Below are 19,582 nucleotides of genomic sequence, written 5' to 3'. Positions count from 1 at the left end.
GTCTTAATTTAGTTCAATCTCTCCATCAACCTCGGATCTATCCGTCCATTTCTACGTTTAGTTTTTTTTTGTGTGTTTTTCCCCGTTTGTTTGTTTATGCTGTTTTTGTCAAAGAAAGAAACTATGTGAGTTGTGTGGTCCTCCGTGTTTTTAAATGTAGATTTTTACTTATTGTTTTAATTGTTTATAATCATATTTATTTTTATATTTAATTTTATTCAGTGGTGGAGCTAAGGCTAATATTTAAATATTGTTTTTAACATTGTTGAGCAGCACTTTCGAAACATTTTTGTTGTTTAAATGTACTATAAAAATAAAGTGGATTGGATTGAAAGATAACTTAGTTTTTCCATATGTCCAACAAACAAAACTTACAACATTTTGCTCCCAAAATATTTAAAAGTGTAATATTTGATGTGAAATACTTGGAGGCTTAAATAGGTGAATAATTCATAACAACATTGATTCTGATTCTTCTTTTTTTAATGAGAGTTTTAAAGAAAAAAAAACGCCTGCATGGCACCTTTGTGGTATTAGATATACCAAAGACTCTAAAAATGGGAGCCATTACCTCCCTGCTTGGCACTCAGCATCAAGGGCTGGAATTGGGGGTTCAATCACTTAAAGATGATCCCGGGCGTGGCCACTGGTGCTGCTCACTGCTCCTCTCACCTCCCAGGGGGTGATCAAGAGTGATGGGTCGAATGCAGAGAATAATTTAGCCACACCTAGTGTGTGTGTGTGTGTGTGTGTGTGTGTGTGTGTGTGACAATCCTTGCTACTTTAACTTTGGAACTTTTTTAAGTAAATAAAAAAAATATATATATGTTGTTAAAAAATTTAGTATTTGTACGCAGATAAAATGAGTTATTTACACAAAAATATACTTTGAATGTTTATTTACGTACCCTGATTTACAAATGTCTGTAACAGGGCAGTAAAACGGCCAATCAAACAAAACAGAAGTCATGGTCATGGAGCACCTAACTGCGCAAGCTAGCTCTCCAATCAGCTAAACAGACTCAATAACTCCACGCTGACGTCTTAGAGAATTTACAAAACTAAAACAATACTCAAAGAATGGCATTGTAAGTTACTCACACAAACACTGTTAGTATATTAGCTAATGCTAGCTTTGATTACATTAGGACATTAGGTACAAATACGCATGAAAACACTCCTTTAGACATCACACATGGGACGCTTTAATAAGTAAGAATTGTTTTAGTTATATTGTGAAGCTTGGAGTGATGAATGAAGAATCCATACAAGTAGGAACGCTATGGAAGGCTAGACGACGGAATTGAACTTGTACTTCTGGCTGAAAGCTCAGTCCAAACAGAACTAACTCGTCCAAAACAACAACACACCAATTCGGTGTCTTTCTTTGCTTTTTAACTCGTTGCATTATGGTCGTCAGCGAAGATAAATCTGTTTTGTAAGACGCAGGGTTCAAAGTGTAGGTAAAAAGTAGCAGCTTGTGGTCCGGAATTGACGGTGCTATCCCCAGCCAGCCTCTCAAGCGGTCTAGTGGGCTTTGAGACTAAACAAAGTGTCTGCACGTGTTCCAGATTTGGAATGTTTCAAAAATACTTTCTGCTGATGACCAACAACATTCCATTCCTGACCATTTTTCTCAGTTTGCGTGAGCATCTTCTTATTGTACGCAGAGCAGAGCAGAGCGGGAGGACGGGGGGTGTCAGGCAAGGCTAACATCTTTTGACCACCTGGCAACCAGCCTGGGATGCTACCTCCATATAGTGTGAGTTGTAGTTAGCACTCATACATCACCTCTGCCACTTCTATACAGCCAAACACACCTCCACTCAGTTTGCACTTGCTCAGTAGAACAAAGGTGATAGAATCTACACACTCCTTGACACAACTTTACAAAGCACAAAGGACGCAGTTTGCGTTCGCTCTGACGCAAATAAAGCAGTTTTTGCTCACGCTGATTCAGTTAGCGCTCACGATTAGTCTGTTTGCGCTTGCGTCGAGTCAAATTGTGTTCGCTATTTGGAAAAAAGGTGTTGGAAGAAACAGACTCCTTTTCCAAACTCGGCAAAATACAAAGGACTCAGTTTGCGCTCGGGCTGACTCACTTAGCCCTTGCGATGGGATTGTTGGCGCTCGGGCTGACTCAGTTTGCACTCGGAGATGACGAAGGAAACAGACTCCTCTACACAACTTGAAAAAACTCGAAGGACTCAGTTTGAGACTCGGTTTGTGCTGGCTAGTTGAAAGAAGATGATGATGGAAACAGACTCCTTTACAAAACTCCAAAAACTCAAATTTGCACTCGCACAGAGTCAGTTTGAACTCGCACAGAGTCAGTTAGCGCTTGCTCTGTTGAAAGAAGATGATAGAGTAAACTGACTTCACAACACTCAAGGGAGTCAGTTTGCACTCGCACAGAGTCAGTTAGCGCTTGCTCTGTTGAAGGAAGATGATGAAGGAAACAGACTCCTCTACACAACTTGAAAAAACTCGAAGGACTCAGTTTGAGACTCAGTTTGTGCTGGCTAGTTGAAAGAAGAGGATGGAAACAGACTCCTTTATCAAAAATGCAAATTTGCGCTTGCACAGACTCAGTTTGCGCTCGCACAGACTCAGTTTGGGCTACCTCTGTTGAAAGAAGATGATAGAGTAAACTGACTCCTTTACAACTCTCAAGGGAGTCAGTTTGCAATCTCACAGAGTCAGTTTGCGCTTGCTCTGTTGAAGGAAGATGGAGTAACCAGACTCCTTTACAACACTCAAATGAGTCAGTTTGCAATCTCACAAACTCAAGTTTGCACTCGCACAGAGTCAGTTTGCGCTCGCACATATTCATTTTGCGCTTGCAGAGTCAGTTTGCACTCGCACAGACTTAGTCTGCACTTGCACAGAGTCAGTTTGAGCTCGCAGACTCACTTTGCACTCGCACAGACTCAGTTTGCGCTTGCTCTGTTGAAGGAAGATGATGGAGTAAACAGACTCCTTTACAACACTTAAATGAGTGAGTTTGCAATCTCACAAAGTCAGTTTGCACTCGCACAGACTTAGTTTGCACTTGCACAGAGTCAGTTTGCGCTCACAGACTCAGTTTGCACTTGCACAGACTCGGTTTGCGCTCGCACAGTCAGTTTGCACTTGCACAGACTTAGTTTGCGCTCGCACAGACTCAGTTTGCACTCGCACAGACTTTGTCTGCGCTTGCACAGACTCAGTTTTCCCTCGCACAGACTCAGTTTGCACTCGCACAGACTTAGTTTGCACTCGCACAGACTTAGTTTGCACTCGCACAGACTTAGTCTGCACTCGCACAGACTTAGTCTGCGCTCGCACAGACTTAGTTTGCGCTCGCACAGACTCAGTTTGCACTCGCACAGACTCAGTTTGCACTCGCACAGACTCAGTTTGCACTCGCACAGACTCAGTTTGCACTCGCACAGACTTAGTCTGCACTCGCACAGACTTAGTCTGCACTCGCACAGACTTAGTTTGCGCTCGCACAGACTCAGTTTGCACTCGCACAGACTCAGTTTGCACTCGCACAGACTCAGTTTGCACTCGCACAGACTCAGTTTGCACTCGCACAGACTTAGTCTGCACTTGCACAGACTTAGTCTGCACTCGCACAGACTTAGTTTGCGCTCGCACAGACTCAGTTTGCGCTCGCACAGACTCAGTTTGCACTCGCACAGACTCAGTTTGCACTTGCACAGACTTTGTCTGCGCTTGCACAGACTTTGTCTGCGCTTGCACAGACTCAGTTTGCGCTCGCACAGACTCAGTTTGCGCTCGCACAGACTCAGTTTGCACTCGCACAGACTCAATTTGCGCTCGCACAGACTCAGTTTGCGCTCGCACAGACTCAGTTTGCACTCGCACAGACTCAGTTCGCACTCACACAGACTCCGTTTGCACTCACACAGACTTAGTTTGCACTCACACAGACTCAGTTTGCACTCGCACGGATTTAGTTTGCACTTGCACAGAGTCAGTTTGCACTTGCACAGACTTAGTTTGCGCTCGCACAGACTCAGTTTGCACTCGCACAGACTTTGTCTGCGCTTGCACAGACTCAGTTTTCCCTCGCACAGACTCAGTTTGCACTCGCACAGACTCAGTTTGCACTCGCACAGACTTAGTTTGCACTCGCACAGACTTAGTTTGCACTCGCACAGACTTAGTCTGCACTCGCACAGACTTAGTCTGCACTCGCACAGACTTAGTTTGCGCTCGCACAGACTCAGTTTGCACTCGCACAGACTCAGTTTGCACTCGCACAGACTCAGTTTGCACTCGCACAGACTCAGTTTGCACTCGCACAGACTTAGTCTGCACTTGCACAGACTTAGTCTGCACTCGCACAGACTTAGTTTGCGCTCGCACAGACTCAGTTTGCACTCGCACAGACTCAGTTTGCACTCGCACAGACTCAGTTTGCACTCGCACAGACTTTGTCTGCGCTTGCACAGACTTTGTCTGCGCTTGCACAGACTCAGTTTGCGCTCGCACAGACTCAGTTTGCGCTCGCACAGACTCAGTTTGCGCTCGCACAGACTCAGTTTGCACTCGCACAGACTCAATTTGCACTCGCACAGACTCAGTTTGCGCTCGCACAGACTCAGTTTGCACTCGCACAGACTCAGTTCGCACTCACACAGACTCCGTTTGCACTCACACAGACTTAGTTTGCACTCACACAGACTCAGTTTGCACTCGCACGGACTTAGTTTGCACTTGCACAGAGTCAGTTTGCGCTTGCACGGACTCAGTTTGCGCTTGCACAGTCAGTTTGCGCTCACACAGACTCAGTTTGCACTCGCACGGACTTAGTTTGCACTTGCACAGAGTCAGTTTGCACTTGCACGGACTCACTTTGCGCTTGCTGTGTTGAAGAAGATGATGGAGTAAACTGACTCCTTTACAACACTCAAAGGAGTCAGTTTGCAACCTCACAGAGTCAGTTAGCGCTGGCTCAGTTGAAAGAAGAAGACGAGGGAAGGTCATGAAGACAAGACTCAAAGGACTCAGTTTCTGCTTGTGCAGACTTAGTTTGCACTCGCTACGTGTTTCTCTACGTGTATGGCATTGTTGTCATGGCACTTAGGGGCGGGACTTGAATACACAGTCTCCTCTCTGATTGGTCAGATTGTGTCCCTTGTGAAGGAGAAGGAAGGCCACTATTTGTACTTGTGGGATTGAGATGTAGCCCGCACGTTGCTTACCTTGGTGATGAGCGTGCGGTACTCCTCCACCTGGTGGTCGTTGTTGTGGCAGCCGGCCAGAAGTTGCCACACCTCCCCGCGCAGCGCCTCGGGGATGCCACTGCGCACCAGGGCAGGGAGCTGCCGGGGGCGCACGGACAGGTTGAGGTGCCTGCAAAAGAGGTGTGGGTCAGGGTCAGGTTTAGTGGGGACAACTGCTGCTGGTCCACAAGGGAACTCAATACTTTTTTACTTGAAGAAAACTCTGCACAACTGCCTTAGTCTTGGAGCTTTACTCAAAAATGTTTACTTAATTACTTGAGTGTATTTTGAATGCACTTTTATTTTATTTATCCATGTCATAGTTGTTGTTTTTTTGTGGTGGGGTGCAGGGTATTTACACCAAATCAATACAAAGATGGTATATTTGAAAAAAAAAAAAATGAATGCATGGATATATGTTATTAAAAAGTCTAAATTTTGAATGGAGAATCGATTCTGAATCGAACTGTTTCCCCAAGAATGGAATGGAAAGATGCGCTGCCCAAAGATGGATTCAAAATTAATAAAGCCTTCAGCGCGAAAAAACATGTAAAAAAGTATTGCAAAAAAAAAATATATATATATATATATATATATATATATATATGCGTGTATGTGTGAGTGTATATAAATATATATTTATATACAGTGGGGCAAAAAAAGTATTTTGTCAGCCAGCGATTGTGCAAGTTCTCCCACTTCAAATGATGAGAGAGGTCTGTCATTTTCATCATAGGTACACTTCAACTGTGAGAGACAGAATGGGAAAACAAATTTTAGGAATTCACGTTCTAGGAATTTTAAAAGAATTTATTTGTAAATGATGGTGGAAAATAAGTATTTGGTCACTTCAACCAAGAAAGATCTCTGGCTCTCACCGACCTGTAATTTCTTTAAGCTCTCTCGTTACCTGTATTAATGGCACTTGTTTGAACTCGTTATCTGTATAAAAGACACCTGTCCACAGCCTCAAACAGTCAGACTCCAAACTCCACTATGGCCAAGACCAAAGAGCTGTCGAAGGACACCAGGAAAAGAATTGTAGACCTGCACCAAACTGGGAAGAGTGAATCTACAATAAGCAAGCAGCTTGGTGTGGAAAAAAATCAACTGTGGGAGCAATTATCAGAAAATGGAAGACATACAAGACCACTGATATTCTCCCTCGATCTGGGGCTCCACGCAAGATCTCATCCCGTGGGCTCAAAATGATCATAAGACAGTGAGCAAAAATCCCAGAACCACACGGAGGGACCTGGTGAATGACCTGCAAAGAGCCGGGACCAAAGTAACAAAGGTTACCATCAAGTAACACACTACGCCCACAGGGAATACAATCCTGCAGTGCCAGACGTGTCCCCCTGCTTAAGCCAGTGCATGTCCAGGCCAGGCTGAAGTTTGCCAGAGAGCACATGGGAGAATGTCATGTGGTCAGATGAAACCAAAATAGAACTTTTTGGTATAAACTCAACTGGTGGTGTTTGGAAGAAGAAGAATACTGAGTTGCATCCCAAGAACACCATACCTACTGTGAAGCATGGGGGTGGAAACATCATGCTTTGGGGCTGTTTTTCTGCTAAGGGGACAGGACGATTGATCCGTGTTAAGGAAAGAATGAATGGGGCCATGTATCCTGAGATTTTCAGCCAAAACCTCCTTCCATCAGTGAGAGCTTTGAATGCTTGACCAAATACTTATTTTCCACCATCATTTACAAATAAATTCTTTAAAATTCCTACAATGTGAATTCCTGGATTTTTATTTCACATTCTGTCTCACAGTTGAAGTGTACCTATGATGAAAATGACAGACCTCTGTCATCATTTGAAGTGGGAGAACTTGCACAATCGCTGGCTGACTAAATACTTTTTTGCCCCACTGTATATATATATATATATATATATTAGGGGTGTGGGAAAAAATCGATTCGAATACGAATCGAATCGTTTACATTGTGCGATTCAGAATCGATTCTCATTTTTAAAATTTTTTATAATCAATCCAACAAACCACTACACAGCAATACCATAACAATGCAATCCAATTCCAAAACCAAACCTGAGCCAGCAACACTCAGAACTGCAATAAACAGAACAATTGAGAGGAGACACAAACACCACACAGAACAAACCAAAAGTAGTGAAACAAAAATGAATATTATCAACAACAGTATCAATCCATCCATCCATTTTCTACCTCTTATTCCCTTTTGGGGTAGCGGGGGGCGCTGGCGCCTATCTCAGTATCAATATTAGTTATAATTTCAGCATAGCAGTGATTAAAAATCCCTCATTGACATTATCATTAGACATTTATGATAATAAAAAAGAACAATAGTGTCACAGTGGCTTACACTTGCATGGCATCTCATAAGCTGGACAACACACTGTGTCCAATGTTTTCACAAAGATAAAATAAGCCATATTTTTGGTTTGTTTAATGGTTAAAAGAAATTTACATTATTGCAATCAGTTGATAAAACATTGTCCTTTACAATTATAAAAGCTTTTAAAAAAGAATCTACTACTCTGCCAGCATGTCAGCAGACTGGGGTAGATCCTGCTGAAATCTATGTATTGAATGAATACACAATCCTTTTCAATCGGAAAAATATCCTTTTTGAATCGAGAATCGAATCGAATAAAAAAAAAATCGATATATTATCGAATCGCGACCCCAAGCAATCGATATTGAATCGAATCGTGGGACACCCAAATATATATAGATATAGGTACATATATGTACCTGTATTATATATCTATACAACCATATATATATATATATATATATATATATATATATATATATATATATATATATATATATATATATATATATATATATATATATATATATATATATATATATATATATATGTGTCAGGGTTTCCCACACATTCAATTATTTGTTACGGCCCGCCACGAAAGAATTACGGCCGCCACAAAAAACAAAACAAAAAATATATATATATATATATATATATTTTTTTTTTTTCGGCTTTTGATTCGCTCGACCGCTCATAAAAGCAATGGGACTCTGTCTGTGAATGGAGCTTGTAGTTACATATTATATAAATATGTAAATATTATATAAATATGTATATAAAAAAGTACATAAAGTGTTGTAATTATATTCCAACTCCGCGTTCTTCTTGGTCATTGCCGCAGTGTGTTTTAGAAGAAGTTTAGTAGAAGAGGTTTAGTAGAAGAGGTGTACCACTTGGTCAACAGATCTCCCCAGGTCTCCAGAATATTCTCTGCACACTCTTTGGAGACGTCACCAGAACCGCTCAGCAGTGGTTCGTCATTATCTGAGAAAAGACAAGTCATGTATTTACATCTGCACTGTGCAAGCTCCACTTTCCACCCGTCATGGTGAGCACGCGGCACACCCACCAGCTGTACTGATTCTGTTTCATATTAGTCACCCGCCCTCTGCTGGGTTCAAATGAAAGCCTTTCACCACACAGAGCATGGCTTCCATTCCGGTCAAAGGGAATGTCAATGTGATCCATCCAGCCATCCATTTACTACCGCTTGTCCCTTTTGGGGTCGCAAGGGGTGCTGGAGCCTATCTCAGCTGCATTCGGGCGGAAGGCGGTGTACAGCCTGGACAAGTCTCCAACCCATCGCGGAATGATCATTTTGAGAGTAGGCTAAAATAGATAATATAGACACTTTCATATTCATTATAACACTTATATAAGACTTTTAAAGTCATTTTGATAGTAGGCTAATATAGACATCTACATCTTCATTATAACACTTATATAAGACTTTTAAAGTCATTTTGATAGTAGGCTAATATAGACATTTACATCTTCATTATAACACTTATATAAGACCATGCTTGCCAGCCCTCCCAGATTTTCCGGGAGACTCCCGAAATTCAGTGCCTATCCCGAAAACCTCCCGGGACACATTTTCTCCCAAAAATCTCCCGAAATTCAGACAGAGCTGGAGGCCACGCCCACTCCAGCTCCATGAGAACCTGACTCAATGTTGCGACCCTCTTAAACAGGACAATACTGCCATCTACTGTACATAGAATAGAATGTCTGTTCTGAAGCCCACAGTAAAGAGACGTAACTTCATCACCTCGCATGGTTTTTGACTCCAACCCAATATATTACACCGTCGACCAGCAAAATGAAGAAATACGCTTGCAAGTTCCAGAACGATTGGAAACAAGAATTTCAGTTTACCTAGGAGAGTTGGAAGGGGAAGGGGTATGTTGCCTGTACATTTTGTAGAACAGACTTCTCCATTGAACACGGTGAACGGATCCACTCAGCCATGAACGGTCAGCGAAGCACAAAGCGTCCGCAGCGCAGCATCGTTCACGACCCAGTATTATGGCCCACCTCGCAAAATGGAGACCTGATGGTGTATCTTATGCTGAGACAAAGATGGCTATGCTGATAGCTGGAAGCAACATCCCGTTCTCATTTACAACAAATCTGTGAAGGATGTTCCCGGATTCGGAGATCGCTCGCCAATACGCAAATGGCAGAACAAAGGTTATTCAAATAGTGAAAGGTAAGTGTTGTTGTTGTTTTTTAGTAACCAGCAAGCACAGTACAGTTAGTAGAACAACTGTGTTTTTATTACTGTGTATTTGATAGGTGCCGTCTGAAATTCAACTATTTATTTCATTTATATATATATGTAATAAAATAAATATAGATATATATATATAGCTAGAATTCACTTAAAGTCAAGTATTTCATACATATATATATATATATATGAAATACTCGAGTTGGTGGATTATACGCCCCCCCTCTTAACCAGGCCCCCGAAGTACAAGAAGTCCTCTGACAGTGCGTGACATCCAAGCAGACCTCGTGCCAACAACAAGTCTATATTCAATACCTCCCCCAGGCGCTCTTACATATGTTTATGGACAGTGGAACCCTTCAACACTTACATATTTGACATTTTGGATGCTTGTGTGCCGCATGTGAGCGCTGAAAGGTCAATGAAAAGATGAGCGTTTGAGGACAATTCTCCAGCATTTTCCCCTTTGTGCCAACACTAGTATTTTTAAAAAAAAGAGGTTTTTCCAACCATGTCAACAAAATGTTGTTTCATAATTACTTTTATTCTCACCAGGGGCGTCCAAACTTTGTCAACAAGGACAAATGAAAACATGCGGGGGCCATTTTGATAGTTTTTATTTTCTAAAGCAGGGGTCACCAACACAGTGCCCGCGGGCACCAGGTCGCCCGTAAGGACCAGATGAGTCGCCCGCTGGCCTGTTCTAAAAATAGCTCAAATAGCAGCACTTACCAGTGAGCTGCCTCTATTTTTTAAATTGTATTTATTTACTAGCAAGCTGGTCTCGCTTTGCTCGACATTTTTAATTCTAAGAGAGACAAAACTCAAATAGAATTTGAAAATCCAAGAAAATATTTTAAAGACTTGGTCTTCACTTGTTTGAATAAATTCATTTATTTTTTTATTTTGCTTCTTATAACTTTCAGAAAGACAATTTTAGAGAAAAAATACAACCTTAAAAATGATTTTAGGATTTTTAAACACATATACCTTTTTACCTTTTAAATTCCTTCCTCTTCTTTCCTGACAATTTAAATCAATGTTCAAGTACATTTATGTTTTTTATTGTAAAGAATAATAAATACATTTTAATTCAATTCTTCATTTTACCTTCTGTTTTTTCAACAAATAATATTTGGGAAATATTTCTTCAAACTTATGATTAAAATAAAAAAAAATGATTCTGTCAAATCTAGCAAATCTGTAGAATCAAATGTAAATCTTATTTCAAAGTCTTTTGAATTTCTTTTAAAAATTTTGTTCTGGAAAATCTAGAAGAAATAATGATTTGGATCTGTTAGAAATATAGCTTGGTCCAATTTGTTATATATTCTAACAAAGTGCAGATTGGATTTTTACCTATTTAAAACATGTCATCAAAATTCTAAAATTAATCTTAATCAGGAAAAATTACTAATGATGTTTTTCAATAAATAATTTTTTTGATTTTTTCAAAAAGATAAGAATTAGCTAGTTTTTCTCTTTTTTTTCGGTTGAATTTTGAGTTTTAAAGAGTTGAAATTGAAGACAAACTATGTTTCAAAATTTAATTTTCATTTTTTTTCTGTTTACTCCTTTATTAAACCATTCAATTGTTTTTTTTTCAGCATTTATTCTCTACAAAAAAAACTTCCGTAAAAGGAAAAAAATAAACGACAGAATATATAAATACCCATTTATATATATATATATATATATATATATATATATATATATATATATATATATATGTACCGAATAAATAATAAATGAAAAAATAACTAAAAAAATATCATTTTGTTGTTAAATGTTTTACATTTTTTGTTATTTTTTATGCTCTTTTTGTCAAACAAATCTTTTTTTTTTTTATAGCCAACACATGAATTACACAACAAATGTCACCCAAAATATGCAATATTTTCCCTCAAAAATATTTCAATGTGCAATATTTTATCTTAATAATTGGAGCCTTGAATTGGTCAGTAATTCCTAACAATATTCAGTTTGATTATTTTTTGAGAAATGACAATAAAAAACATCCCACTCAAATTCTTGGGGACAAAACGGGCCACACTTAAAAAGTTGTTTAAAATAAGTTATACGTATTGTTTTGTTTCAATGCTTCAATCTCCAGATGAGCTTTCGATATTTCCGTCAATTATATCTTTTTATTACTATTTCTAAAATGTTTTTTTTGTTTGTTTTATGCCCTTTTTGTTGAATAAAACTTTTGTTTTTTTTATGTAAAACACAAATTATGCAATACTTTCCCCAAAAATATTTCAAAGTGGAATATTTGATGTGAAGTCTTGAATAAGTCACTAGTTCAGAACTACATTGGTTTTGATTCATTATTATTTTTGGAGAAATTACAATTTTTTAAAAATCCCATTACAATTCTTGGGGACAAAAAGGGCCCCACTTAAAAAAAGTTGTTTAAAATAAGTTATACATATATTTATATTTTTGTTACTTTCAATGCTTAAATCAGATCTTTCTGTAGATTATACGTTTTTTTGACTTTTTTACCTCTTTTTTTTGTTTGTTTAATCCCTTTCTTGTCAAATGAAACATCATTTTTTTAATGTGAAAAACACAATATGCAATATTTTCCACAAAACATATTTCAAAGTGGAAATGTCAATGTGAAGTCATTGGAGCCTTTAATAGGTCAATAATCCATAACAACACTGATTTGATTTCCTTATTATTTTTGAGCAATGACAGTTTTAAAGGGGAAAAAAGCGCCTGCACGGCAGCTTTGTGTTGTTAGAGTCAGTCTCATCACATTTCACCTGTTTACACCTATTTATGTGTTTGTTTTATAAACTTGTAGGATGTGTTAAAAAAATGAGTTGCCAGACTTTGGAGACTCATGAGCTTGTTTTCACTGCATGACAAGTTGACTCCGATGGAAAGCAATTCTATAATTATTACTGTAATTTATGTTTACAATATGAGATACTATTTTATATATCTAATATTTTTTCCTAAAATAATTTGTCCCAGTCAAGTCTGATCAAATGTGTGTGATTTTGAAGAGATACTGTATTGCTGAGCAGGGCCTTGTTTGGATTGAGGTACATGTGTTGACTTTTCAGTGATGATTGGGAGTGCATGAGAAAGCGGGGAACATTCCCGTCTTTCTTTGTGTGCGGCAGCGACAGAACGGAAGTGTTACCTTCCTCTTCGTCGTCCTCGGGCGGAGAAGGAACCACAGACTCGGGCCCACCAGGAAGGACGCCGGGAGAGGCAGTGGTCTTACGTTTCTCTCGCTCCGTCTCGCTCTCCAAACTCAGCACCTCGTACAGCGTGTCGGAGGAGGGACTTTTGCGTTCTTTGCGTTCCATCTGGAGTTGTTCGGGAGAAAACCATCAGGACCCTAACGCCGGCTTCCTTCCCCGCTCCACGCACCTGCCGCAGTTTCAGGTAGAAGGTCTCGGTGTGACTCCGCTTGCCGAAGGGCCAGAAGAGGCGGTCGTTGGGGGAGCAGACCCTGACCCGGGTCTCCAGGAGGAAACGCACCGGCTCCTCCACCTCGGTGATGACCAGGTCCACGGCCGTGGTCATGAACATGGATTTATCTGCAGGAACACTTCATTGGCACTCGGAGTTCTGAGAGACAATGCTGGAGTCTACCTTTGGGCGTCTCCTCGTTGACGGCCTGGAACTGAGGTGTGCTGGGGTTCCAACTTCCCGTGATGATGTAAGACTTCCCGTCGGAGCTCTTTCCCATGGACTCCTAAAGGAGCGCGTACACACACACACACACACACACACGAACACACACACACACACGCACGCACACAATGGAGGACATGAGCCAAAAAAAAACAACTTCAAGCCAGGGAGGTTCAAACAGAACTTCTTTTACGTCTTGGAGAGAATACTTCCTCCAACCTTTTGCATGACTCCAGTAATGCAGCTTAATGACCATCCATTGCACTCTAAAGTGTGCACAGCACTGCATTTTTATATATGACCCAATCCAAACAAATTTTGCCACTTATGAAGAAGAAGAAGTAGAACAGGAAGAAGAAAAAGAAGAACAAGAAAAAAAAGAGGAAGAAGAACGGAAATAAGAACAAGAACAAGAAGGAGAAGGAGATGAAAAAGAAGAAGAAGAAGAACAACAAGAAGAAAGATAATAACAATAATAATAATAATAATAATAATAATAATAAGAAGAAAAACAGCACCACATTTTTATTTATGACCCAATCCAAACAACCTTTGCCACTCATGAACAAGAAGAAGAAAAAGAAGAACAGGAAGAAGAAGAAAAGGAAAAAGAAAAACAAGAAGAAAGAGAAGAGGAAGAACAAGAAGAAGAAGGAAAAGAAAAATAGGAAGAGGACGAAGAACAAGAACAATAAGAATAAGAAAGATAAGAATAATAATAGTAATAAAAAGAAGAAGTAAGACAACACAGTATTTTTATATATGACCCAATCCAAACAAATTTTGCCACTTATGAAGAAGAAGAAGTAGAACAGGAAGAAGAAAAAGAACAAGAAAAAAAAGAGGAAGAAGAACGGAAAAAAGAACAAGAACAAGAAGGAGAAGGAGATGAAAAAGAAGAAGAAGAAGAACAAGAAGAAGAAGAAAGATAATAACAATAATAATAATAATAATAATAAGAAGAAAAACAGCACCACATTTTTATTTATGACCCAATCCAAACAACCTTTGCCACTCATGAACAAGAAGAAGAAAAAGAAGAACAGGAAGAAGAAGAAGAAAAGGAAAAAGAAAAACAAGAAGAAAGAGAAGAGGAAGAACAAGAAGAAGAAGGAAAAGAAAAAGAAGAATAGGAAGAGGACGAAGAACAAGAACAATAAGAATAAGAAAGATAAGAATAATAATAGTAATAAAAAGAAGAAGTAAGACAACACAGTATTTTTATATATGACCCAATCCAAACAACCTTTGCCACTCATGAAGAAGAAGAAGAACAGGATAAAGAAAAAGAAGATCAGGAAGAAAAAAACGGAAGAAGAAGAATAACAGGAAAAACAAGAAAAAGAAGAAGAAGAAGAGAAAGAAGAACAAGAAAAATAAGAAATATAAGAATAATAATGAGAAGAAAAATACTAAGAAGTAAAACAGCACAACATTTTTACATATGATCCAATCCAAACAACCTTTGCCACTCATGAACAAGAAGAAGAAGATAAAAAGAAGAAGAAGAAGACGACAAAGAAGAAAAACAGCACAGCATTTTATATATGACCCAATCCAAACAACCTTTGCCACTCATGAACAAGAAGAAGAAGAAGAAGAAGAAGAAAAAAAGAACGAAGACGACGACGAAGAATAAAAACAGCACAGCATTTATATGTGACCTAATCCCAAAAATGCAAATAAAGTAAACAAACAGGTGGTCACACATAAATAACCTCCTCACTGGACTTTGTGGATACTATTCAAACATGTCCAAGCACAACACATCATTCCAAATTGCACCCATTTAAATCCCCTGCAATGCATGATGGGAAAAAGCCGCATCTACGTTTGGCACATTCGATCTGCTCGACAGTCTGATGGTCTACAACTCTTACAACAGGGGGTCACGTCACGCAGGAGGCACACTTCAACATACTTCAAATGATATTCATTACACACCCATTATACTAATAACATATGTGTATGTGTGTTTATATGTACATATGTATAGGCTGTATATATGTGTGTTTATATATACATATGTATAGGCTGTATATATGTGTGTTTATATATACATATGTATAGACTCTATGTGTGTTTATATATACATATGTATAGGCTGTATATATGTGTGTTTATATATACATATGTATAGGCTGTATATATGTGTGTTTATATATACATATGTATAGACTCTATGTGTGTTTATATATACATATGTATAGGCTGTATGTGTGTGTTTATATATACATATGTATAGACTCTATGTGTGTTTATATATACATATGTATAGGCTGTATATATGTGTGTTTATATATACATATGTATAGGCTGTATATATGTGTGTTTATATATACATATGTATAGACTCTATGTGTGTTTATATATACATATGTATAGGCTGTATGTGTGTGTTTATATATACATATGTATAGACTCTAAGTGTGTTTATATATACATATGTATAGGCTGTATATATGTGTGTTTATATATACATATGTATAGACTCTATGTGTGTTTATATATACATATGTATAGGCTGTATGTGTGTGTTTATATATACATATGTATAGACTCTATGTGTGTTTATATATACATATGTATAGGCTGTATATATGTGTGTTTATATATACATATGTATAGGCTGTATATATGTGTGTTTATATATACATATGTATAGACTCTATGTGTGTTTATATATACATATGTATAGGCTGTATATATGTGTGTTTATATATACATATGTATAGGCTGTATATATGTGTGTTTATATATACATATGTATAGACTCTATGTGTGTTTATATATACATATGTATAGGCTGTATGTGTGTGTTTATATATACATATGTATAGACTCTAAGTGTGTTTATATATACATATGTATAGGCTGTATATATGTGTGTTTGTATATACATATGTATAGGCTGTATATATGTGTGTTTATATATACATATGTATAGGCTGTATATATGTGTGTTTATATATACATATGTATAGGCTGTATATATGTGTGTTTATATATACATATGTATAGGCTCTATGTGTGTTTATATATACATATGTATAGGCTGTATATATGTGTGTTTATATATACATATGTATAGGCTGTATATATGTGTGTTTATATATACATATGTATAGGCACTATGTGTGTGTTTATATATACATATGTATAGGCACTATGTGTGTTTATATATACATATGTATAGGCTCTATGTGTGTTTGTATATACATATGTATAGGCTGTATATGTGTGTTTATATATACATATGTATAGGCTGTATATGTGTGTTTATATATACATATGTATAGGCTGTATATATGTGTGTTTATACATACATATGTATAGGCTCTATGTGTGTTTATATATACATATGTATAGGCTCTATGTGTGTTTATATATACATATGTATAGGCTCTATGTGTGTTTATATATACATATGTATAGGCTATATATATATGTGTGTTTATATATACATATGTATAGGCTGTATATATGTGTGTTTATACATACATATGTATAGGCTCTATGTGTGTTTATATATACATATGTATAGGCTGTATATATGTGTGTTTATACATACATATGTATAGGCTTTATGTGTGTTTATATATACATATGTATAGGCTGTATATGTGTGTTTATATATACATATGTATAGGCTCTATGTGTGTTTGTATATACATATGTATAGGCTGTATATATGTGTGTTTATATATACATATGTATAGGCTCTATGTGTGTTTATATATACATATGTATAGGCTCTATGTGTGTGTTTATATATACATATGTATAGGCTCTATGTGTGTGTTTATATATACATATATGTATATGCTCTATATGTGTGTTTATATGTACATATGTATAGGCTCTATGTGTGTGTTTATATATACATATGTATAGGCTGTATATGTGTGTTTATATATACATATGTATAGGCTCTATGTGTGTTTGTATATACATATGTATAGGCTGTATATATGTGTGTTTATATATACATATGTATAGGCTCTATGTGTGTTTATATATACATATGTATAGGCTCTATGTGTGTGTTTATATATACATATGTATAGGCTCTATGTGTGTGTTTATATATACATATATGTATATGCTCTAAATGTGTGTTTATATGTACATATGTATAGGCTCTATGTGTGTGTTTATATATACATATGTATAGGCTGTATATATGTGTGTTTATATGTACATATGTATAGGCTATAGATATATGTGTGTGTTTATATATACATATGTATAGGCTATATATGAGTGTTTATACATACATGTGTATAGGCTCTGTATGTGTGTTTATATATACATATGTATAGGCTCTATATGTGTGTTTATATGTACATATGTATAGGCTATATATGTGTGTTTACTGTATATATACTGTACATATGTATATGCTCTATATGTGTGTTTATATATACATATGTATAGGCTGTATGTGTGTGTTTATATATACATATGTATAGGCTGTATATATGTGTGTTTATATATACATATTGGTCAGATCTAGTCTGATCAATCGAAGTCTATGATCATGAAGTGATGACGCCTACGACGCGAATGAGAGGCAAAATGTATTGTGAGACAAAGCAAAGAGTCCAGTTGTGTTGGACTGAGATGACAATGACCTGAGGACTAAAAGACTAATATTACTAACTCACCAGTGCCTCCGTGGAAATGCTCCCCTCTACCTCAAAGAACTGCTCACCCCCAAATCCTCCACATAACCTCCTCCAACCTCCGAGGACAAAGCTCCCAACTATGGGAGACCGGGCTTTCTGCGCCACTGCTCCCAGTCTGCGGAATGCTCTCCCTGACCCCCTGGGGGCACCACAAACTGTGGATGCTTTTAAAAAAGGCTTTTTTTTTTTTTGATATATGTGTGCTAGTTCTAGCTATTAGGCTGTTCTAGTATTTATTTTTTTACTATTTATTTTACTTGCCGGGGGCAGGTATTTGTGGTTCTAGCGTTGTTGTTTTTTAAATGCACTGTGAGCAATTTAAGGTTGTTTGTTCAATGTAAAGTGCTCTTACAAATGAAATCTATTATTGTCATAATATCCTTTATGTTTTTGTTTGCACTTTATGGTGTCATTTGCAGACAGAAGATACCCTTTCAACAAATTGGATGACACTTTTAGGGGCCAGGGTATAAAGGTTCACCCACCAGGTCCAGGAGATGCATGTCGCTGTTCTTGACATTCTTGCCAGGGCTCAGCAGAAGACCAAAACACCTGCAGAGTAAAACTAAATATTATTACAACGTAAATACCCTAAGAACAACAGCAAACTCTTTCCCCTCCCTAGATGAAGTGTACAGTGCCTCAAAAAGGCCCAAAACATTAAAAGGGGCCCATCTCACCGCAGATATCACATTTTTCAACTGCTGCCCCCGGGCAGGAGATACAGGACAATAAAATGCCAGACAAACAGTTTTAAGAAGACTTTTTTACCCGCGAGCAATAGTGTTGCTGAACACAAGACCTAAACAAGAATGAGCGTGCATGTGAGCTGCGTGCTTGCTATTTCATACAATTATCTCAGTACCATCTTTTATGTTCTTATGTGTTGTGATGAATTTGCACTACATTAGTTTTTGCTCGCAATTTCGTTGTACAATGACAATAAAGATATATTCTGTTCTAAAAAAATAAAAACCAAAAATACCAATTACTATTACAACACAATAATGACCACAGTAAAAATTGGAATGAGAATAGGAATAGAAAGAAGAATAAGGAAAACGCTATGAAGAAAAGAAGAAGAAAAAGTAAGAGAAAAACAAGAAGAAATTAGGAGAAAAGGGAAAAGGAGAACAAGAAAAAAAGAGGAAAAAGGTAAAGAAGAAGAAGAATGACAGGAATAGGAGAAGGAATAAGAAGCAGAACAAAAACAATAAGAGGAACAGTAAGCAGAATAGAAACATGAACATGAGAAAGAACGAGAAGAACTACAAAAAGAAGAATAACATGAAGAAGAAAATCATCCATCTATCCATTTTATTCCGCTTATCCAAGGTGGGGTCGCGGGGGCAGCAGCCTAAGCAGAGAAGCCCAGACTTCCCCCTCCCCAGTCACTTTTCTCCAGCTCCTCCGTTGGGGAGACATAGTCTTCCCAACG

The 19,582-nt window shown here is 37.7% G+C and overlaps 1 protein-coding gene across 2 annotated transcripts in view; it reads right to left on the bottom strand.

The window, feature by feature from the left end:
* LOC133557194 (rab GTPase-activating protein 1) overlaps window positions 1–19,582 on the bottom strand; it is a 125,899-nt gene that overhangs the window by 81,449 nt on the left and 24,868 nt on the right. For both annotated transcript variants that reach the window (XM_061907470.1, XM_061907471.1), the window contains 6 exons: window positions 18,630–18,696; window positions 13,415–13,517; window positions 13,190–13,359; window positions 12,957–13,125; window positions 8,454–8,547; window positions 5,217–5,367 (listed from right to left, as the gene is read on the bottom strand). In XM_061907470.1, coding sequence (XP_061763454.1) covers window positions 5,217–5,367; window positions 8,454–8,547; window positions 12,957–13,125; window positions 13,190–13,359; window positions 13,415–13,517; window positions 18,630–18,696 — 754 coding nt within the window. The remainder of the gene's footprint in view (window positions 1–5,216; window positions 5,368–8,453; window positions 8,548–12,956; window positions 13,126–13,189; window positions 13,360–13,414; window positions 13,518–18,629; window positions 18,697–19,582) is intronic.

The sequence above is a fragment of the Nerophis ophidion genome, linkage group LG08 (genome assembly GCF_033978795.1).
Source record: "Nerophis ophidion isolate RoL-2023_Sa linkage group LG08, RoL_Noph_v1.0, whole genome shotgun sequence".
NCBI lineage: Eukaryota > Metazoa > Chordata > Actinopteri > Syngnathiformes > Syngnathidae > Nerophis > Nerophis ophidion.
The sequence above is the reverse complement of the archived record's forward strand: the minus strand, read 5'-3'. Positions and strand labels throughout refer to the sequence as shown.